Consider the following 24,091-nt stretch of genomic DNA (forward strand, 5'->3'; position numbering starts at 1 on the left):
TATATCTCCTTGATTTCGATTGATTTTCGCTAAAAAAGTAAAAGAAAGTTCATCCATTCCAAAATTGTATATAGAAATTCTTGGCCATAATATTATATTTAAGCAGATCTCAAAGTAGTTTTTCTTTATCAAATAAATTATACTAGAAGTTTTTGTTTTTGTATTATTTTATTAAATCGTTTTCGCATATTGGTTTCGTACATATAGTATTTTGTTTATATATATTAATATAAGGTATATATAAAGTTGATTTGTAATAAATTATAAGCAAGTCGACTGTACTCGCACTGGAAACGCGAAGAATTATATATACAACAGAGTTATCGAACAGTTCACGTACGCGTACACATATTATAAATTACACAATTAATTACGCTTTAAGTACAGGCAATTCAATTCGGTTATATTGTAATTTCAATTCCCATCGGTTGGCGTTAAGATTAATTCGTTGATAAGCAGCTTTCGCAGGAGAAAAAGGACGAGTGGGACGAGTGGAAGGACTTCTTTGAATGGGAGGATCCAGATCAAGTACATAAATGTGGACACTACAATAATAATTTGGTCTGCTCTGCACCAGATCGTTGGTGTGTGTGTGTGTTGTTGGTTTTTTTTTGGGGGATATCCTTAGATGATCGCCTCGACCGCTCCAACCTCGGAATTCTTTTTGATCAGGCTCTCCCACTGGGCAATCAAGCCCCTCGACGAGGGCGCCTCCTCGGGCGTCAGATCACAGAGTTGGGCCAACGACATCGCTGGCCGCATTCCGTTGCCATTGGCGTTGCCGTTGCCATTGCCATTGCCATTGCCGTTGCTGATTCCATTGGCCATGTAGGCGGTCGCATTGAGGCTGCGATTGCCCGTGGACTTGTGGATGATCTCCTGCTCGTTTCTGCAATTAAATTCGGGTTTTAAGTTCTTAATCTCTGGTTTATTTGGCCTTACAACTCACCCATTCCGATCGAGCTCCTGTGTGGACTGGGCGTTGCGCAGTTTTCCGGGTCCGTAGCAATGCTCCACCTCGGAGTCCTCGTCATCATCGTCATCCGCATCGGCCTCGTCGTCTGTGCTGAGTTGCCTGTCCAAAACAATTCAAAATATTATTATTATCAATTTTACAATTCTTTGTTTTGTAGCTGTTCCCCAAAAACGTTCTCTTGAGAAACTCTCTAAATTCTCTAAAGAGAAAAAGTAATAATTCTGTGTTTCAAACAAAAAGTCTAAATTTTTCGGGCAAAAAAAATGTTGGACATAAAAGAGAAGAAATGGATTAGTACATATGTATATATGGGCGTGAATTTTTCCCATAATTTCTTTTATTCTAGCATAAAATATAAAAAGGAACAATAAAAAATGTTTGCATGAAATGGAAGCAAATCAAATATTTCTTTATAAGATAGTCAAATGATTGTTGTTTTTATTAAAAAACAAAAAAAAAAGGTACACAGAGGGGTTACAGAAATTACTAGGGTTTTGAGGGGTCTAAAAGTATGCAATAATATATTTTTAATCCGAAACCCAGAGGACTTTATTCTGAAATACGGTGTTATTTATTTCATGGCATACTTTCAGACACCTTTTAAAGTTTTTTTTTTGTTAAGTAATTTTGTAGTAATTTCTGTGAAAACTTCTTTTTTTCCAAATCATATTCTCACTGTAACATAAGTTGCTTATTCTAAAAACAGTAGGTAATAGAAACAAAAAAAAAATATATCAACCTCTAGGTTTTTCTATTCATAACAAAAAAATTAATTAAAAAAAAAGGAAATGGATCGGCCTGGCCAAGTACTTACAGCTTGTCGAGGGAGGCCTTCAGGGTGTTCTGCCTGTTGATCTTGCGCAGGCGCTTGAGCTCCGATTCGCGCGACTTGAGGTCCTGCAGCTCGCGCTGGATCTTCTGCTCGACGGGCACATAGCCCCGTCGCAGCGGTCTGCCCTCCGAGTCCCGCTCGATGGCCGCCGGCGACAAGGTCACCGGGGAGGCGCTCGACCCACCGCCCGACTCCAGGAAGGCCATTGCCGTCCGAGTGTTCAGCTTGAGGGTGTTGCTCTGTCCGTTGCTGTTGTTGTTGTTGTTGTTGATGGTACTAGCAGAACCATTGGTGGCCAAATTCAAGCTCAAGGCCATGGGAGAGGCGGGCGGCAGGGGGCTGGTGGGTGCCAGCTTGCCATGCGAGGCTATGAACCGCTGCATCACGCCCTTGGTGGCGCCACTAAAGGCAAACTGGCGCTTCTGCGGCAGACCGCTCAGCTGGGGCGTCGAAATGGTGCGAGTGATCAGCTTCTGCTGCGGCGGCTCTGGGGTCAGATTATAGCAATTGGGTCCAATGTAGCGCTGCTCCTGGCGTGCCACCACCGTGAGTTTTAGCGGCTGCTTGGCCGCATTGCCGCCGACCGTGGCCATGAGGTTGTTGTTGCTGTTGTTGTTGTTGTTGCACTGCGAGGAGGCCGAAATGCCCGAGTCATCCGAATGCTGGCCATCCAGACTCTCCTCCTTGCCGCTGTTCACGCTGGAGGCCAGCGATGGTGTGTTCGACAGCTCGTCGATGGGCAGCAGCAGTGAGGTGGTGGCCGGCTGTGCCGTCACCAGTACACCCTGCTCATGATCCTGATCCTGATCGTGTTCGTTATGCTGATCCTCATCCTGATCCTGGTCGTTCAGCTGATCCTGTTCCCGCTCCAGTTTCTGGCCAAAGTCAAGGCCATTGCCATTGACCGTGTACGCCTCGAACTCCACCGCTGCGGAGGGGGAAGTGAGGGTGGTGGTGGTGCTGGAAGAGAGAGTGGCCAGCTGGCGGTACTCCTCCTCGCGGCGCACCACCTCCTTGATCTCCTCCTGGATGCGTGTCAGGGGATCGATTTTCTGCAGGCACAAAGAGAACAAAGCACTGATATAAAAACAATTTCTTAAAGCTTTTTTAAACGAAAGGTACAGTTATAATTATAAAAAAAATAAATACAGTAGACTTAATAACGAGAACCCAGATAAATGTTGATTCTTATGCACTTTCAGTTAGGCAAGCATAATATTACATTAAAAGAAAGCCGCATTTAAATATACAACATGTTTTTCTCGGGTCTGTTTATAAAATTTCACCAATAAAAGCCAATTTAGCAATATATTGTATATTTCGAGCCAAAAATTATAGTTTTTATACCCTTGCAGAGGGTATTATAATTTCAGTCAGAAGTTTGCAACGCAGTGAAGGAGACATCTCCGACCCTATAAAGTATATATATTCTTGATCAGCATCACTAGGCGAGTCGATCTAGCCATGTCCGTCTGTCCGTCCGTTTATATGCAAACTAGTCTCTCAGTTTTAAAGCTATCTGCATGAAACTTTCCCAAAAGCTGTCTTTCTATTGCAGGTAGTATATAAGTCGGAACGAGCCGGATCGGACGACTATAGCATATAGCTCCCATAGGAACAATCGGAAAAATAAATGAAAAAAATTATAACTTTGCTGTTTTTTAATTTTTTGTTTAGTTCTTCGAGATATAGTAATGGTTAAATATTTCAGAATTATGTTTTAAATTTCATCAAAATCGGACGACTATAGCATATAGCTCCCATAGGAACAATCGGAAAAATAAATGAAAAAAAATTATTACTTTTCTGTTTTTTAATTTTTTGTTTAGTTCTTCGACATTTAGTAATGGTTAAATATTTTCGATTTACGGTTTAAATTTCATCAAAGTCGGACGTCTATATCATATAGCTCCCATAGAACTAATAAAAATATATAAAATAACTATCTAATAATTGAGCTGCAAATCATCATAGCTTCACTGTTTTTCAGTATATACTCAAGTAAATCATAATTTAAATGTTTTCAAAAGTATTTAATTCATGCAATAGCTGCAAGGGTATATGAACTTCGGCTTGCCGAAGTTTGCTTTCTTTCTTGTTAATAATGTATATAAGCTTTTCTTAAGGCGAACAAACTAACAAACTTGGTCTTAATTAATTTCGAGTGCAATTGGTAACCCGAACCGGAGGAAGTGATCGAGCAGCTCCGATTACGCTTCCAAGTTTGAACTTCTTAGCTGCATGCAATCGAATATGCAATATGCCGCAAAAACCAAAAACCAATAAAGGCGGGGGTGCCACTTCACTTTCGATCGAAAGAATGGCAAGACGCCAGATGCAGATACACCCGCATCCGTGAGCTGCAGAGCTGCATCTTTGAGCGAAACCGGAGGAGACAAATCCGCTGTTTGCATAAGCCGATTGGCTTCGATCGTGATCGTGATCGTGCTGCCCAAATGATCCAAATGATCGGCCAAAACCACACACGTCGTTTGCTGTTGGGTGGTTCGCAGTGGTTGGCAGTGGTTCGCAGTGGGCCCAGATGGGCACCGAGTGAGGTAGAGTGGTTTAGAGTGGACCCAAGCGTAACCCAAGCCGATTATTGTGCGTGACATCGACAACAAAGTTGGGTGGTTGCCGGGATTCCTCTCCGGTTCGTTGACTGCTTTGTTGCTCTGCTTTCGCGGTTTTTCAATCGGTCTCGGAAAATGCTAAAAAAAAAAACTAAAAAACCAAACAACACATCGAGAGTAAAAGTGTTTGGCAGTCTCACTTTCAGCGCGGTTTTATTGTATTCTGCGTACACATGCATAGTGGAATTTGTCGGCTAATTAACAAGGGTTTACTGTCATCATAAACGCATACAGCTGGGCTCAAATTAATAGTGGTAAGTGTGCAAAACAAAGAAATAATACACTAAACAACCTTTTACTTAATTCATAATACAGCTCTGTATTTCTTTTAAATAAGCCAAGTCATAACAAGTCTCAAATTAGCAAAAAGGTAAGAAAAGCTTTTATTGTAATCATAACAATAAACACACCCAAAATGAAGAGGTATGATTCTTAGGTAAATTTTTATTTTTATGGTTCAATAGAACATGAATATGTTAATTATTCTTTGAGTTAAATATAAAATTTAATATTTGTCAGTTTTCACCCATTTTTTGTACGCATTGCCACATCTAAACTATAAAACTTTGTCAGATAAATATTTTTAAAGTATTAACTTATCTCGAAATATACATGTATTAATATTGAATATTCTGTTTTAAAACATGGACAACAAATTAAGTCTTGTTGGCCTAAAAATATATGAAAAATATGGCACACTTAATAATTAAAATGTTTAACATTTCAGTTTGATTTTACCAATTTTAGCAATATATATATATAACATTTCAATGTTACAATGTTCTTTTGTTGTACTACTTTTATTGCTTAAGTTAAGGGAGTAAAATAAACGTATAACTTTTTAGTTTAGTTGTATATGTACATATGTCATGTTTTTGTTTAATAATTAGCTGGTATAATCAGAGTCACAACCAATTGAAGCTATAATTTTGTCTCCTTTTCTCAGTCTTTTCATGGGCTCTTTTGAATAAGTCACTATTCCCACAGCAATCAGCATCCATTTGATGGCTAAATACTTCCCCTGCAGTCATAATTCGTGCACTTACAGGGTCTCCACCGCCTATGTATATATCTTTATTTTCTTTGTGGGGAAAAGGGAACCCATTTAAGGGTTGTGCCTTAGTTTTTTCGGGTCACCGAGTTAGGTTTTTAAGGGGCATTTAAGGTCTTGGGGTCTCTGACACCGCCATGTGGGTGCTCTGCTCTTTAGCCGTTGATGTTGCTGTTGTTGTTGCTGTTGCAGGTGTGTTGCTGCAGCTACGTTAATGTTGCTGCTGTGCTGTTGGTATTGCTGTTGCTGTTGGCAAACGAGTGTCGCCAGTCGGCTTCCGCATCGTTGTCGCATTAGAAAGTGCCAGTCTTTTGAGAGACTCTAAGTGTTTCTGTTATTTCTTCACTTCACTTCACTTCATCGTCTTGTGTTTTTTTTTTTTTTTTGTTTAGTGCGAGTCGATAAAATATTGTCTTGCACATTGAGTCACAGTCACAGTTACAGGCACAGGCACAGTCGGCAGTTGACAGAAAAAATCACTGAATGTAGTCACCGCCCGTAGCTCATCGATTCGATGCAGATTTTCACTCAATTGTTTGGGCCAGCACCCAAAACGACAACGAATCGAAACAAAATGTGCGTTTAACGACGTCGTTTTCACTTACATCAAAACAAAAATGAGCTTGGAGAAAACCGCACACGGAGTAAAAGTGTCAATGGAAATCGAAGTGGAAAATACCCTGATCTTCTTTGCATTTTAGTAAAATATATTAGGCAAATTAGTTTCAAAAAGTTGGCTTTTTAGATTTTAATTTATATTATTATTTTGTTATTATTTATTGCAAAATATAAGTACTTCAAAGGTAAACATTGCATTTAATATTAAATTTAAACTAGCACTTAAGTCCTCACCAATAAAATTTAACTAATACAAAATTTAAGATAAGTAACCATTTGTGAAGGTTGTTTATTAAGTTTTCTATCAGCCAAACGGTGTGATATTTTAAGGGCTCAGTCAATTTGTTTCCATTTAGTTAGGGTAATTTAATATCCTAAATACTTTCACTGAAGCCCTTAAATGTTGAAGTTTTTTAAGCATATTCTTTTTTCACCACCCGTTTTTTTTTTCATTCAACCGAAATGCGATCCCGTCGATTCACAGTTTAATTAATACACAAAAAAAACCCATGGGAAATGCTTCCTGCAGTGGATTCTACCCATTTTTCTGTAAAAAAAAACAATATAAGAGTATACACACAGGTACACCAAAAACGTAGCAATGAAAAAAGTTGTAAGATACTTCCGTTTTATGCTGGTGGCCAAGTGCAATGACAGCAACATTGCAACAGCAACAGCAGCAGCAGCAGCAGCAACAGCAGCAACAGCAACATCGTAGCAGCAATATCGTAGCAACAGCAGCAACTTTTGGCGGCAGCTGCCTAAAGTCAAGTTGACAGACGCTCCTCGGCCGGCTGTCACTTTTGGCGCGCGTTTTTCCAGCAAATTTACCGCAAAAGGGGAAATGCAAATGCAACAGCGAGTGTGCATGTGAATGTGAATGTGGCAAGCGGAATGCGGCAAGCGGCATGCGGCAAGCGGCATGCGGCAAGCGGCATGCGGCATGCGGCTCTCGTCCAAGTTTGAACCCATTTGCATGCCGCAGTCGTCGGGGGTCAAACGCCCAATGGGTCGCGTGAACAGGCAGCCAGCTGAAAACAGCGAAAAGCAGGCAACGAGCAAATAAGCCAACAAAAGCCAAAGACTTTGGCGCAATTTGTTGCTGCTGTTGCTGTTGCTGCTGTTGATGTTGCTGCTGCCACGACAAGATCGGCAACAACAAGATCAGAAACAAGGCAAATAGCAAAAAGCAAATTGGCAAGAGGGGAAAAACACAACATGGGAAACTAAAAACGAACAAATAAGAACAAGTTGCTGAGGATATGGACTTGAAAGTACCCAGCATTTTAACAAGTTCAACTAGTTGCACAAAAATTAAATGAAAAATAAATTTAATCGATAAGTTGATATTAATTTGGCATCTAATACTTTTGTTGTTAACTAACCTTTAACATACCACGCAATTTTAATGCTACAAATAAGAAAAAATAGATTTTAATGCTTAGCAAAGCTGATTTAACTACAAATCTAAGCAACAACATTTATAGATATTTTTAGTTCTTAACATGAGAATTCAAAAAAGAATTACTACGGTTAAGCAATGGAAAAAATGTCATTCAATAGCTTTATGGTAAAAATCCCAGATATTTAGTAAAATGTTCAACAACCAATAATATATTCGATACTTTACAGCACAGGATGGGCAAAAAAGGTAACATAAATTACCAAGAAAGTTTCCAAGGTCTGAGTAATTTACAACACCTTTGACTTTGGCAACCTCAAATGGGAAATCAATTAGCTTACGGATAAGAAAAGTCGTATACCCAGATCGGCGGAATTACAGGGGGTACAAACAACAGAGGTGGAGAAACAGCAGAAGAAACGAACAACAGCGGGAGAACGTGACAAGAAACGTGACCGTGACTGTGGCTCTTTCTTCCCTCCCCTCTTTCTCTCTCCTTCTTTCCCCCACTTAGTCTATCTCCATCTCTTTCTGGCCACTGATCCACTTCTGGCAATAACACAGCTACACAGAAAACAATTATTAAGATTTCTCCGTTAATCGTTTTGCATATTTTTAATATTAATACGTCTTACATTTAAAAATGTATATTTAGAAAATGCAATGAACAATGAAAATTTTTGAAAGGCTTTTTGCAATTTGAATTGTAAATATTTTGTAAGCTTAAAAGTTTGTTCCAAATTTTGAACATTCAAAGAATTTTGACTTAAAGTACAATCGCTTCTTAAACTAATTTACAAAAAAAAAAATAAAATGGTTTTAATTTCTTGCAACATGAAAAACAAACTTATTGATATGAAGTTTATTTTAGTTAAAAAAAAGTTGAAGATTTGTTAAAAAAAAAATTGTATAGCTTTCTTTTAATTTACAAAACTTGACTGTAAAATTAATCAATAGGAAAATGGGTGGAAACGAAGTTCAGATCCAGTTACAATGTGAACTTGAATTTTTTTCAGTATAATCTTATCTGCTCTGCTTGGGCTGCTGCTCTGCCGACGTCGACGTCAACGTCGACGTTGTTTCCAGGCGAGCGATCAGCATTAGCATAACGTTCATCATTATCGTCATCATCACCTTCGTGATCATCGCGTACAACACTCGTATTTGGGGCAATTCATTTAGCGTTTTCCTCAGTGACCGCCGCAGTTGCAGCTGAAGCGTGCAAAAAAAAATGTTCAAATCAACAATGAAAAAGCAATTCGAACAAAACAAAAAACCCAACCGCAATGACGCCAAAAAGAAACACCAAGTTTTGAATATGCAAACAAAGGGCGGTACTTAACATTTTTGGCAATTGGAACATAGAACAACAAAAAACAATTGGTGCCATATCCTGTGCTTTGAATTAACTGATACATCATTTCGCGATATGATGACAGAAAGTTATTTATTAAAGATAATTCAGTTACTTTATTATTTTTACGAGCAGTATTCGTCTAAGCAAGAATTTTATAAAATCTAAAAAACTATGGAGTTCCTCATCCTTTGAGTTCCCGCCTATCATAATGAACTTGACACTTTACAGCTTGTTTATTAAAAAAGTTTATTAATTTTATGTTAAAATATATTCATAATATTCCTTGTCCCATACTTAAGCTCATTTTCATTCATTTCATGAAATAGTAATCAAAGCCATTAAAAGACTTATCAACATATATGCTTACTACACTTACAGTCCATCAATGGAAATTGCCAAGTTTATAAATCTAATTTGAAGATAAATATATATGCAATTTGAGACCTTCAATTTCCACGAACACACATCGAAGGTATTTGCCAATGCCATTATCTTTTTGGCCAACTGTTGTGCCCGTACCATCGACAAGCTTTAAGCACTGATTTAGCCACGATCCGATCGACCCAGTTTTTCATTTTTCTACCCATAGCAAATCGTGATCAACACTATATATAGTACAATCTGGCAGAGACAGAGAGAGAGAGAGAGAGAGAGAGAGAGATAATCGCCGGGGGAAATCAAAGGCGGATGCACTTGGAGCATGTGTCAATTATGACGCCATATCATTAGCATTACCAATACCATTAAGAATGGACCGTTGCGGCGATGGCTGTCATTATTATTGCCATTCCATGCCAAGCCACCAAAAGATGTTGGCCAAACAAAAAAAAAGAAAAAGAAAAAAATGGCGAGAAAAAACGAAAAGAAAAACAAAGAAAAACTGATATCCAAAGTGATGGCCATAGTCACGTCGCCAGAGCTCTGGGCGCTCCATTAGCAAACTGAGCAAATTGGTCAACAACGCGAAAACAGGCCCACAAAAATGGCCAAAAATGGGACAAATGGGTAGGGGTTCGATCTGAGGATTGTGGTTAGTGGGTGGTTTAATATTGCGGGCCAAAAGATACTATACGCAAACAGTTCGTGTGGCTTTGGCTTTTCACTCGAACCTTATCTTTTATTGAACGAAAAGGTTCTGTGTATGTGTGCTTACCAAAATGAATTCGCGATAAGCGAACGACTGCTGATAAAAAGCCCATCGATTCGATCACTTTTTTGTTTTTTTTTTTTCCCAGCTCCTCCAGGTCTCGGTTTGGCCTCTTTATTTTGGCCAACAATGCGTGACCTGGCCAAATCAGGGGCTCGAACTACAGTTTGCTTTTTCAATTTAAGCATTTCGGCATTTCGGCGGCTTGATTGCGGATTGTTTGGCCATTAATTTGGTTTCGGTTGTCGGTCTTGGGCAGCTTTTATTGGCGCCGGACAGTTGGTTAGTTAGTCGGTCATTAAATTAAGTGCCTGCTGACGGGAATCCACTCAGCTCTAAAGGCACAGATACGGCGGATGATTCATACCGTCTCTACGGCAAGTAAGTCCGGGGAACTACAGCTAAAAACTAAATGAAATCTTGGGCGGAAATATTTTATTGGCACACACAGAACTCTCGTGGCACTAAAAAAAGGCAATGGGAGCCACCAAAATTAGTGTTTTTTACACCTTTTCACTCACATTTTAATAGTTGTTTCTAGATACAAAATATAGTTCTAATTGGTTAATTTTCAATATTTTCAAACTATTACGTTGTGCTTAAGATCATTTAACAAACTCTATATTTTATCCAAATCACAATATCTTTTGTACGTTCCAATTATTTTATATATTTTATATTAGTTCGAATTCAAACTTCAAAACTTCAAAACGTTAATTTTCCATATTATTTAATTATTATTCTTTGCTTAAGATCAATTAATTACAAAATAACATAATATTTAATACAAATAACATGTAGTAAAAAAAAACCTATTAAATTAACCATTTCCCTTGTACGTTAATACAGATATAACATCTTTGTGTATATATTAAAAGGGATTGGCTCAAAATAAGGTTAATCAACATACATTTAATGAGCGGTATGAATGATGTATAAGAGCTGCAATATCAAGTTTTTACTATGCAGAGAAAAAAACCTGACCACTCAACTGGAGCACTCACCCGAGCAAATGTGCGATCCGCAGAAAAAGCCATAACAATATCACCGGTGCAGGCAAAAGGTAACGAAATCAAAAAACAAAACCAGACAAATTATGTCACCCGAATGCAGAGTGGAGCAGAGCAGAGCTGCATGCCGATGTCGATGCCGTCGACCAGACCCACAAAACGTGCCCAGCATATATCTGTTGTATCTGCATATACATATAGTATCTTTTTGTAGGTCTAAGGCGAAGGCGAAGTGGAAGTGGAAGTGGAAGTCCGGCATTATGTCATCTATCCACTGCGAAATGCATAGCCAGCTGCTCTGGCTCTGGGCCATTGACACGCGGAGTAATGGTAATGGGTAGTAATGTGGCAAGAAGCGCCAGAGCCGAAGAACAAGACAGGTATACACATGTATCTCTATCTGTATTTGTATCTGTATCTGCATCTGAAAGTGCAGCTGACAGTTGCGTGTTTGAACTTGGAGCGCTCCGCGAAGCACGTAAAAGATACAGAGCACACAGAAAGAAAAGTTTCAAGTGATACCATGATCAACTAAAAAATACCACTGTGTCTATTAAGTTTTCTTTTCTTATATAAAACTACAAAAATGTTTGGATTTTAGTTTTCATTTTAAGGAGAACAATGGTAGTGATTCAATTTAAATCGCAATGTTTAAATAGTGATTTCTTATGTTGGGAAGTATGTTCTGAATTTTCTTTATTGTCAATTAACCGGTATATTTTTCAGTGCATTACCTGATGATTGTTCTGCTGGCCAGATCAGATCGCTGGGGTGCGCATATCTGGGCCTTTGTAATTGCCATGTCTGCGCTGGCTGTTGTAATTGAAAATGTGTTTCATATTGTGTCGCTGCTGGCTGATTGAAATATGTACGCCAAGACAATGGCAAATATTTGCGAAACGCTTTGTCGGTGAGCCGCGACCATCCACAAGATTCTTCTACGGTTGGGACAAATAGACGCAATTCAGATACAAGATACACGGGCAAAGTTAATTGACTTGCTTTGTTCGCACTCTAGCTATTTGCTCGGTTTTTTGTTTTCCGTATTTTCTGTATTTTCTGTATTTTCCGTATTTATTTATTTATTTTTTTGGCAAGCCTGGAAACGGAACAAACAGAGATCGATGGGGTAACTACATGGGTGCTGCCTGTGTGACAGGCTGGAATTACCTCAGTTTTTGGCTGATTAAAAGCGAAACCATTTTCACGGGCTGCCTTGAGAAAGTGCCAACACTTAAGACGTGACAATGGCCCGCGTTTCGGAACGGTTTTGGTAATTTTCCAGCTCAGACAGTTGACCGTTAAGCGTTCGAACCCCAACAACACCCGATAAAAGCCCATCCTATCTGATCCACACCCACTGGAGCTGAACTTGAGCCGAAATGAATGGGCCGCTGCCCATTTTCTTTTTTCATTCACTTGTATTTCATGAATGAAATGCACCGATGCCGCCTGTCCATCTCTGCTGTCCATTGTCCGCATTTATGACATTTAGCGGCCGCTTAGCCACTGCCACTGCCAACTGCCAACTGCCAACGGTAAACGGTTTAGACGTCTTTAAGACATGCTAACTGCACTTTATAAGCGTCATACTTTGTCCGCTGCCCCGTCAGTGTTGGCATGGATCGTAAAAATTATCATTATCATTATCGTCGCTGGGCTATGTCTATGTTTTCCCTACCTTGCAGTCCGTTTTCTTAATTTTTATTTTTCTTTTTTCGTGAAAGGTTGTGCATACTTATTAAGACCAAGTGCTATGGAAATTTATCAAGGCGCTGTTACCTTTCACCACGCCGCTAAATTTGTGGTATAACAGTATGCACTTCCTTAGAATTTCTCTGATGGTGCATATAGATAAGTCCTATTGGACATTGGACTGGCGCAAAATCAATGGCAAAGCAAATCCATTTATAATGGTAATAAATCAATTTATATATTGCTACTTAGTAGTAATAGATAGTCGATGCTTTATCAGAGATAACCGAAACACAATTTGCTTTAGCAGAATTTTGTAGTTCAAAGTCTCTATAGGTAACAGGTTTACGGAGTTCCGTATAACAGTTTTTAAGTTTATTTCCTCAATTTGATTTGAAGTATCAGAATTGCTTTACTAACTCAAAGTCCTTATAGGTCAAAATAGTTATAACTCTTTACACAATGGCCCAAACATTCATTTTTGTGACATTTGTATAATTTGTTTGTATAACAGGTTTACGGAGATCAGTATAATAGTGTTTAGCTTATTTCCTAGATTTGTGGGTTTCCTCCAAACAAAACGTACAAACTAGGTCACTTGAGACCTAAACCGCCAACACCTTCACAAATTCGCTAGCGAAAACAACCCGAATGTTGAAACAATAACAATATCTAACTCTAATTTAGTTAAATGTAGTTATAACAAGCATAACAAATGTGGGAATGTCTTTCCCACGCTTTAGGAACAAAATGGAGTTGCAGACGTCGGTTTCTGACAACAACTCACAACAACCATGGTGGCTTTTAGACTAGCAGCGACTTTGGAGAGACAATTGCCAAATCATGTCAGAGATAAATTACGCGAAAGGCAGAAATCTCCAATGGAAATGCAAATGCAAAGCCAGACGGCAGAGTCCAAGTTGGTGACTCTTTTTTTTATTTTATGCTCCATTCGAAATGGATGGGGGCCAACTGTCTCCGCTGGCTTATTTATGTTACCATGTTTGTGTGACGGGCGATGTGACGACGGCGTTGCTACTTAGTGGTAATGCGGCGACCGTTAAACACCCAGTCACTCATTGTTATACAAATGCGAATATGAACGCTGGACAGCAGCATTTGAGGTATTTTGCAGCAGCAGGTGGCACCAGCAGCAGCAGCGGAAATGCTAGCACTGTGGAAATGGCTTCATTACGGGAAGGCGGCCATAAACTGCATGGCACGAGACCTGCTACTTTGATACTTCTCGTCGAGAGTGTTATGCAATCCACAGGGGAGAATTGTCTATATGAAAAGACATTTGACAACTACTGTCGTTTAAATAGCAAAGCAAAATTTAGTTTGGTCCATAAATTATGTGAAAGTCCTAACTAGAATACTTAAGATCCACCCGTGGGCGCCACAAATATTAAGGTTTTTAATCAACTGTGATATGAAATTTAAAGACATTGACGACTATTGACTTAATTTCTGGTATAACTTTCCTAAATCCTTATGTAGGAGGGCGCCACAAAGAAGTGATCTTTGTTTCTTTTAGAGACATAACTGGGAAGGCAAAAAAATGGTACTAATCAATTGAGATAGAATTTTAAAGTTTTTTTCTCCAACAAATTTGGTAAAGTAAAGTACCGGGGCGAGCCGGTGAGATACTCGTTTCTGCTGCAGTGCCTGAGTCACCTTGCCATTTATAATTGGCAACGGCATTTTCAATTACTTTCGGCCAAAGCAGGAGGAACAACAAATTGCCAAAGTATCTTATCTGCTTTCAGTTTTCCTTTGCTCCATTTGCCGACATTCCCCATATATAGTTATATAGTTTGTTTAGCACCAACACCACCACCACCACCACCACCATCCACCAGCACCCTGAACGGCAGGAACCAACAGTGGAATAGCACCACCATGTACTTACACGACCTGATGCAATATTTATGCCCAAAGGTTCGGGGAGCTGAAGAGCTCGGCGCCCCTGGCAGGTGCTCAAATACCAATTTACACTATACCCAAACGCTTATAAGCATACAAGTGTATGGAGGAAAGTTACGACTGATATGCGCTATCAGTTATCATTCCGTTATCGATATATATAACCCACACTTACAGGCGGGCTGACATTCAAGTTCAGTTAACAAATTGAGTCATCGTGGTTGGAAACTCTATCAAACTCCTCGCAGGCCCAAGAAATACACTATTGGGCGCTGTAAAGGACGGCAGAACAATATCACCTATTTATTCAATACGCAATAAATCTGGAGGTTTGTTCAACGTCTGAGCATTATTTGGAAAAATATTGCTCTCTTCGCGGAATGATATTGCTTGGCTAATGGAGCTTTTCGATTAGATAAAGTCGCTGATTTCATTAATATTATACTGTTTCTGTTTGCTAGCGTTCTATTTGCGGTGTGCACCTATTTGATAATTGAATAGGAGTGGGAAATACTTTGTGGCCAATTTGGGTGGGTGGGTATTGTATTCAAATCATAAATTAAAACCCTGTTAAAGCGTATAAAAGTTGGAAAATAATGTCTTACGTTAAATTTTTTTGACGTCATCAGTAAAAATATAAAAATATTACAACATATTTGCAGTATATAAGAACAGATATGGTATGATATGAAATGGATTCATATGTCATAAATACTTATTGATTACGAAACATGATAAGCCTACAGCCATATGAATAAGTATACAAATTGAAGGTTTGTGGTTTCTCCTAAAAATTGTATATAACATTTCCGACTAATGGGCCTTATCAAGCGACACTTAATGCCCTCAAAGCGAGCCATATGCTAATTAGCCCGCAGCCCCGCCCACAAGTAACACCTTGACATTGATGAATTGCCAAAGTTGGCAATGGAACACTAGCATTTTGTTTACGGAATGTGCATTGTATAGGGCTGACTAAACCTTATCGCCGATATATTCAGTGTTGATAATGGAGCTTATCATTCAATAAGCCGCAAGTCAATAGAACCTTGACTTATAAAGAGCCGGCCATATCTGTGGGTAAACCAGCCAGCAGGGTTTGCAGTTCGACTTATGGTTCAGTCAAGACAATTGCATTTGCACTTGGTACCACTAATTTGGCGACTCTCACACGCCATGCCATTCATATATACCATACCATACACAGAGTTCCATACTTTGGCCGTATTCAATTGGAATCGGAGAAAGTACAGCCACGGCCCATTGTTTAGTGGGTTTTTTTTTTTTTTTTTTTTTTAGATTTGATGGTGGAAATTGCGACACGCTTTTGCCAACGTCTGCCATTGACACTTGTCCCTCGCTTTCATTCAAATTTTCGCAGTCAAAAGGCAATGGAAACCACCAGCTTCGCAGAGTTGTGTGAAAAGAAAGATCCCATCCATCCATTCAACTATCTATCCAACTATCCATCCAGCAGAAATGCAATATGCCTCATCATTTGTGAGTGTGTGTGTGTGTGTATGGGGAAAAATGTAAAGTAGCACAAAATGTTAGCAAGTCGAGCAAACAAAATGCATCAGTGGGGATGTGGGGATGGGGGGATCCTATGGATACCATATACCATACCTATCCACCATTTCTCGGACACCCGCCCACCCAGCGATCCGACATGCAATCGAAAGCGGCTCGGCTGCTCTGCCGGCAAATCTAATTGATATTTCTGCCGGCTGACTGGCATTTGTTCGAAGCCTGTGAAAATGCACAGCCGGCGGGCTAATTGAAAGAGAGAGTGCACATCGGTGCCAATGGGTTAAGGTTGCCATGCAAATCACATCGCCGAAACGAACAGAAATTGTGGTAGGTCACCGGGCCGAACCGGGGGCTTATTTTATCAATACCACGCGGTCCCCAACACAATGGAGTGAAAAGTGTTTGGGTTTGGGTTTGCGCTTGGGGTTTTCGTTTGGGAGCGCCCAGTTATGAGCGAAATGCCTGGGAAGTCGAAACATTGAACCCTTGGGTGGGGGAAAGTTTCTTCAATTTCCAATATTTTCCATGACATGCCATACCGACGCAACATGTTGTCTTTATCTTAGCCATAAATGATTTAACTTCGTCACAGGTCGATTTGCGTCTTTGTATTTAAGTAGATAACAATTTTTACGGGGCTTTGTTAACTCTGATTGTTTCCATGAATGTTATTATATAACCTAATGTTATTGTTTATTTATTTATTTATACGCCAAAACAAGTTAACTGGCCACAATAAAAGATATTCAATTAAAGAGTTGCCCACTAATCGCTTTTTCAGTCTAAATTTGTTCACAATTTTAAGATTTTGTTTCTATTAAATCTCTATATATTTTATATAGTTCTCAAATAATAGTGTTATATTTCAATAAATGTGTTACGTGTCACATTAAGTTCCTAATGTTATCAGCTTAAAAGACGATATAGAATCTGGTATCATTTCTGATGAAAACTAAGCAAACGTGACATCTATATAAAATTGAATAAAGCATTTGTGCCCCTTTTGGGAGACTGCTATACATAATATCTTCTCAACAGAAACTTGAAAACTGATCGAAAACATATGAGTAGATGTTCGGCGCAAAAACAAGGCCATCTTCAACTGACATTTCTCATACGGGCTAGGCAAAACCTTTTTTATCTTCCCGCAGGCAATCAATCAAATGGTAATTGAAAAACTGCAAGTTATGTATACGCATGATATCTGCGGCGATGAACTTGCATCTTCCCTGACTTCCCAAGTTCCTTCTTCCGCCATAGAAAAACAGATCTGAACAACTGGCAAAACAATAAGCGAGAAAATTGAAAAAAGACCAAGCTGTTGTGCAGAAGAGAAATAAACTTTCTAGAAAAAGAAAATGTAAAATCTCATTATTTCTCCTGCACGTTCTTCTTCGATGACTAGTGCTGAGGATGGAGGATGGGGTGAGTTGCTTCGAGTTGATTTGAGTTAAGTTGAGTTGATTTGAGAAAACAACTTTCAAAGCGAAGCGATCATGAGAAAAGAATGGAAAAGATCTGGGGACTTGCAATGCATCTTTCATCAGCTGGCCACCCGATTTACGTTGCTACACGATAAGAAAATTAGCTAGGGTTTTATTTTAAATTCACCATTGACTACGAAGAGGAGTTAATTTTTCAAAAAATAAAGATAACTGAAAACATTAACAAGGTTATATGTTGTTTTATTTTATTTAAGTATTTAATTTTCAAAATTTTCAAAATTCAAAATTTTACCAAACCAATAAGTCTAAGGTATTTAAATTGTAATTGCATTCCTTCACCAATCCGTTTGGATTTTATTTATATATATTTATTTATATTTTCCCATAAACCTTGCAAATGCAAAATCAAAAGTACAACTTATGTTTAACTGTGCTTGTACTTCTGTGTATATAATATACAAATTTCTTGCTGTGTATGGTCATGCTGCAACTCAGTACCATGGCGAAAAATCAATTTTTGAAACGTATAACTAAACCCGGCTAATCAGCGATCGTGGATCAGTAAGTCGCACCGAAATTACAGCCAATGACATCGAATCAATTCGTCCGAGTTATCTGTACAATCAATTGGTTTACTAATTGCGCACTATTTATTAGCAATTATGTGTTATGGTCGCTGCAATCGGGAATCTGTATTTGTGAGATAATCGACAGCGACGATTTGCGATGACTTGCGATGACTTCTTTCACTTTGATTGACACGGTTTTTGGGTTATGGCAAATTGATTTCTGGCCGAGTTGAGTTAAGTTGAGTTGAGTTGAGTTGAGTCGTTTCGAGTTATAAAATCGACTTGCGACCGGCAATTATATCAGCCGGCCAACGGTAAACGATCGCTGCGATCGATCAATTAAGAAACGCGGCGACTGCATCGGTATGGTATTAGGTTTTGGTTTTGTTTTTGGTATTGGTTTTGGTTTTGGTTTGGGTTATTTATGCTTTTGGTTTGCCTTAGTTTGGTTTCATTTTGTTCGCTCGGGCATCGTTGGCTATTGCCGCATAAAATGTAGTTCAAATCACTTTCGAAAACATAGCTGTCTGAATATAAAGGAAAACATTGCATTGTTGGGGGGCAGTTAAACGCTTGCCCCAATCCTAACGGTCGTCGCATTCACATTCACTTTTCATAAGAAACATATACATATGTACATATACAGCCAGCCAGAAAGCCAGCCCCCCATCATTTGAATTTCTAATCGGCCGAAATGTTTTATGAGCGTCTTATTACTATTATTATTCAGATTCAGAAATGTGGGACTTATTCGATTTCGTAATCGGTGAGCATTTCGCTTTTACACCTCGACATCATCATCGCATCGCCTCGCATCGCATCTGCGGAGTCTAAGATTATGTGTCTGGGTCTGGGTCTTTGCCTTTTGAGTTCATTGCCAGAACTGAGGGGAACCGGTTTTTGTTTTTGTTTCTGTTTCTGTTACTGTTTAGTTGTTCGGTGAAATTTATGATGCATAATATTTGTTTTATTTGCCATTGTTTTGTGGTCATAGGCAGCAGGCATCAGCATCAGGCAACAGCCCCGTTGCACTCGAAATGTCGAAATGGAAAATGGAGATCTGGCCCCCAGATGCAATTGAAAGTTCCCAGAAAAAAAAAAGAGTTAAGGGTTTCCCAGAAGGCTTACGGCAATTTTGGGGAGTAACCAAATGCCTTAACCGTTTAACACAAATTTATGAACATTTTTGAGGGTAATCTGATTTACGGTTAGCCATTAAAAGAAACTTGAAAAGTCATTTGTCGAACGGTTTTATTCTAGTTCAACTTTGGGATGGGTAATACTTCAAAATACAAAATATGATGGATTTACTTAAAATATGGAGGATCATTAATTAATCACCAAGAACCTATCAATTCTGTAATAGTCTAGAATGATTGATCAGTTGCGATCAAATTTCATTGTGAATCTAAAGACCCATTAGTTATTTGTATAGCTATTAAGTTCTACATTTTATTTAATCAAAATCAAATCTATGATAAAAACTAGATTTCCTTTATTAAAAATACTTTTCTATCAATTAAAGACCCCAAATGTTGATCCACATATTATTTTAAATATTATAAACTATGGATTAAGGTAAAGTAGTTTAATGACTGCTTTTCTTTTAGGCTCTATTTCCAGATTTACAGATAATCCAGTTTGTCTTGGCCACCTATAATTAACAGATAATTAAGTTATCCGACTGCGGATGATTCTCGGCACCATGAGTCCATTTGCTTTGCTTAGTTTTCCATATCTTCTCTTTGGCCACCTTCAACTGCTCCAGTTTTCTAGATAATATCTCGCATCTTTTCGGTTTGAGTGCTTCAATAATAACCGTTGTTTTTGGGGTTTTCTCTGTTTGTTTTTTTTTTTCAGATTGCCAGAGGTCAGGAGTCGTTGAACCCAGACATTGACCCCCACCTTCTCCCCACCCCTTCGGCGATCGACGCACGACAAGTTTCGAGTTTTGTTTTATTTTTGTTATTTTTTGTTATTTTTTGGTTTTCAAGTTATTTGGTTTTTAGCGTACTTTGCGTTTGCTACTTGCTGTTTGCTGTTTGCGTTTTTCATTTGGCTTTGGGCCATCTCTCCCACCTTTCGAGAGGTTTCTTTCGGCTATCCCCCTCATTCATCTTAGCCATCTGCGTTTATGTGTAATTACATTGGGAGTTTTGGGTTTTGGATTTCGGGTTCTTCGGATTCCGGTCCGGTTCGCTCCGATACGGCTTTTGGCTTCTGGCTTTTGTCCACCTCGATCGTCGCTTTCAAACAATTTCCTTGTAGCCGCTTTGGGGCGTTTTAACAAGAGCAGTCAGCCCATCTTACCAACCCCCACCAAATAATTATGTTTATGTTTTTCGACTTGGGTAATTTCCATTTTTTACTAACTTTTTATTGACTGCGAAGCTGCATAAAAGCATTCATTAGGCATTTATCAAGCTGGTGTCAGGATCTCACAGCGCTTTTGGTTGTTTGGCTGACCGGTTTCGGGCATTTTTACTTTCGATTGGCAAACGGGTAAAATCGACGGGAAAATCTTACTACCGCTGTCTGCGTCCGCAATGCGCAAAAAAAGCGAAATTTTAATAGACCAGCAACAACCAGAAATGATGCATCAAATTCTAACCGGTTTTTGGGGGTTTTCTTCTCCTTTTTTTTTTTTTTTTTTGGGATTTCTCGCAGCAAAATTGGAAAAATTTTACAAGGAAATTGGGAAAAAAAACAAGTGAAGATGCTCAATAAAGATATAATATATTATTGTGATATCCGTTTTTAGATAAATAACATGATTGACCCTAAACTTGTTTGTATACTTTTATTTTTAATTAAATTTAATTTAATTTAATTAATTTATTTAAACAAAATATTGCTTAAGTATGTTTTTATTCTATACAAAAGTTATATAGAATTTTATTGAAAATAAACCAAACAGAAGTGTTAGTTTTAATTAATAATATGTTTAAAAGGTTTAGACAACGTTATTGCTCGAATGTTAACATGTAAAAAGGCAAATTTAATAAATGTTTCCGAATTTCCATTTGAAAATAAATGGTATATATGTACATTTTAGAATTAATTTGTTAACTTTAATGAGTAATGAAAAAGTCTTCTTAAGCAGAGATGGTGAAAAAGTGAGCTTTGGGTATCCAAGTTAAGCAGGAATTGAGTCTGCATTTCTGAGACTTAGACTTGTGTTCTTCATATCTTTTTTTCTTAACGCTCCTCTTAAACGGACTGGTGATCGAGTGCAGATCTTCAGCTTGGCCTGAATCGCATCGGGGAGATCCTCGAGCTCAATCCGCTGCCATGGCCAATCAGCCAGTCTCAATCACTTGACCATGTATCGCCCCTACCCCCGTAGGTGGCTGCCCCTGCATCGCCCCCTCCGTGTACGACCCCCTCGATCATTTGTCGACTTGTCCATTGCAATTCTTGAGGCATTTTATTTGGGTCATGGACAGTCATCTCGCTCAATGTTTCCCCCCTCCGCGGTCTTGTATCTACAGGTTTTTCGACTTTTACTTGCAACTGGCATTGGCCGGGCCAAAAAGGCATTTTTTGTTTTAGCCTTTTTGATTCCGTGTTTCATCTTTTGGTTGGGTTTTAAAAACGAATCATCGTTTTTTTTTTTGGGTTCTGGGGTGTTTAGTGAGCTGCCAAAACAGCTGTTAAGACGGTTATTATTATTTAAATGGTATTATTGGGCTTTGAAACATAGAGTAAGTCTGTTTCTAAAGCAATATTGAAGCTTTTTAAATTTAACTATATAAAATTAAAAAGAGATATAATAATCGTATTGTTCTCGTTTTCGTTGTATAGGTTTTCAGCTGATCCCAAACGTAGCTGTTAAGTTTCGGAATATTTCCATATTTCTGCTGTCAATTATTGTTGCCGTCATTCATTTCATATACTCTGAAGTTAAAATATAACATTATTAAGAACGACATGAAATTATCAAAAGTATTTTGTCTTCTGCTAAAACGATAAAGATATTTACAGATCCATTTGTCTTCTAATTCTGATATAATAGACTAAATTTTTTGATTTCTTATATAAAGTTCGAATGAACTATTAAGTAAAATATACATATCTCATTTTTTTTTTTTTTTTTGTTCCGTGATGTGTAAGTTTTGGGAACAGATTGTTTATCGAACATGACATTTGTGGCACACTTTTGGACTTAAGGCCTAATTCTCCATGATCTTGATGTGTTCATCTTGGAAAAAAAAGGAGAAAAAGAGAGAACGAGGAGGTGGAGGTCGAGGTGGAGTACTACGAGAATTGGAGTCCAAACAATGGCGATCACTAAATTTCACAGCTCTTACCATGACTTTGGTTTTGGCCCCCAAGAAAGATCAAGACGGCTCCAAAAATATATTAAACACAAAACGTTGCCAACTGTGCAAATAAAGCAGCAACAACAATAACAACAATGGGGCACACACATGCACACCTGTGGGTGAATGAAGAAGAAGAAGAAAAGCCAAAAAAAAAATGAGAGACTAAAAGACTAAAAGAACAACAACATGTAAATGAAAAACCAAACAAAACCATTTTACAATTGTGGCCACAGCATTGTTGTTGGTGTTGGCTTTGTTGTTTTGCCTGTTGTTTTTTTTTTTTGTTTCTGCGGAAAGTCAGGAAAATCAGTCAATGGAACGTCACGGCAGAACAGCGGCAGCGACGCCGACTGCGACGTCGACAGCGACGCCAACAGAGGCAGCGCAGCATCGGGGGCGTACTAAGTTCAATGAAATACAGTAAAAGGGAGACGAAGAGAAGGAGGAAGAGGAGGAGGATGAGGAGGAAAAGAAGCCAAATACACAGAAACAAAAATAATATACCCAACTTAAAACAGCACTGATATCAATTAGATATTCACATTTTCCATATCATTCAAATATGAGAAGAATTCACAAGTAATACACAAACAGTTAAGGGTACTGTGCACAAATTGAATTTTAACATTTTTAATAAATCTTGATTTAATAAATATTCAATATGACAGATTAATTATTTTATTCTTAATGTCTTATGAGGTACAATAAATAAGAATTTGGATATCATTTCAAATTTTAATATATATTCATTTTGAATATCTGCAATTATTCACTGAGATTTTAAAATAGTTTTGGTAGTAGAATTTACTAACCTCTTCAACTTTCTGCTGCATTTTGATCAAAAGTTTATTTTGCGTTGGCTGCAAAGATGCGTTTTAACACTTAACAGAACAAAATTTTTCAAAAAAAAAGAGACGAAAATAAATGTTTCAATTGCGACACATTCACGGGATCGTCTATTGAAATTGCACTTTCTGATTTCCTCCTGGTTTTTCTCTGTTTATCGGCGGTTGCGCGCGCGCAAAAAGTGCAGCGAGGAAAACAAACAATCAAAACAGACGGATGAACAGGAGTTGGAGTAGACGCGAAGAATTGTAGAATCGCAGAATCGGAGACTTTTGGAGGAGCGACCAGCACGCAAAGCAATCGAAAACACAACTGGTGGCAAAACCAAAATGAGACGAAGAATGTGGAGTGCATCCGACGATAACACAAACACAGCGCTAAAGCTCCGCGGACAATCGATAACGCCAGCGCCATGTCTATCGAAAATACCAAACTGACTTTCAGTATTTACCAGGGATGAAAGACTCTACTTATTTCAAGCTAAATTTGGGCCTGGTTTTATGAACTTTTAATAATATTTTAAGATTAAACAAAACAATTTTTGTTTTAAAAACAAAATATTTAAGAAAGAATTTTTTCTTTCATCTAAAGTTACTTGAGTTAACCAAATACTAACTAAACTTAGCAACACAATATTATAAATGAATTTCTGATAAAATAAAGTATATACATGTGCGCACAGTAAAAATTAATAACTAAATTTGTTTTTACATAGTTTCATAAACTTTG

At 38.3% G+C, this 24,091-nt stretch overlaps 1 protein-coding gene across 1 annotated transcript; it reads right to left on the reverse strand.

Moving 5' to 3' along the window:
* Positions 1–149: 149 nt before the first annotated feature.
* On the reverse strand, positions 150–23,692 carry LOC108149998 (probable WRKY transcription factor protein 1). The gene is made up of 4 exons (XM_017277935.2): positions 23,329–23,692; positions 1,791–2,860; positions 950–1,075; positions 150–889 (listed from the first exon to the last, which is right to left on the reverse strand). Exons 1-4 carry the CDS (start codon positions 23,347–23,349, stop codon positions 625–627), a joined length of 1,482 nt encoding a protein of 493 aa, XP_017133424.1. The 5' UTR covers positions 23,350–23,692; the 3' UTR covers positions 150–624.
* Between the last annotated feature and the right edge of the window lie 399 nt (positions 23,693–24,091).

Source organism: Drosophila elegans, unplaced genomic scaffold, assembly GCF_018152505.1.
Source record: "Drosophila elegans isolate 14027-0461.03 unplaced genomic scaffold, ASM1815250v1 contig_149, whole genome shotgun sequence".
Taxonomy (NCBI): domain Eukaryota; kingdom Metazoa; phylum Arthropoda; class Insecta; order Diptera; family Drosophilidae; genus Drosophila; species Drosophila elegans.

Coding starts and splice junctions, on each gene's coding strand:
- LOC108149998 (XM_017277935.2), bottom strand. CDS start 23,349: ATGCAGCAGAAAGTTGAAGAG. Junction 2,861..23,328: donor TGCAGCAGAAAGTTGAAGAG/GTTAGTAAATTC, acceptor TTGTGCCTGCAG/AAAATCGATCCCCTGACACG. Junction 1,076..1,790: donor AAGGCCTCCCTCGACAAGCT/GTAAGTACTTGG, acceptor TGTTTTGGACAG/GCAACTCAGCACAGACGACG.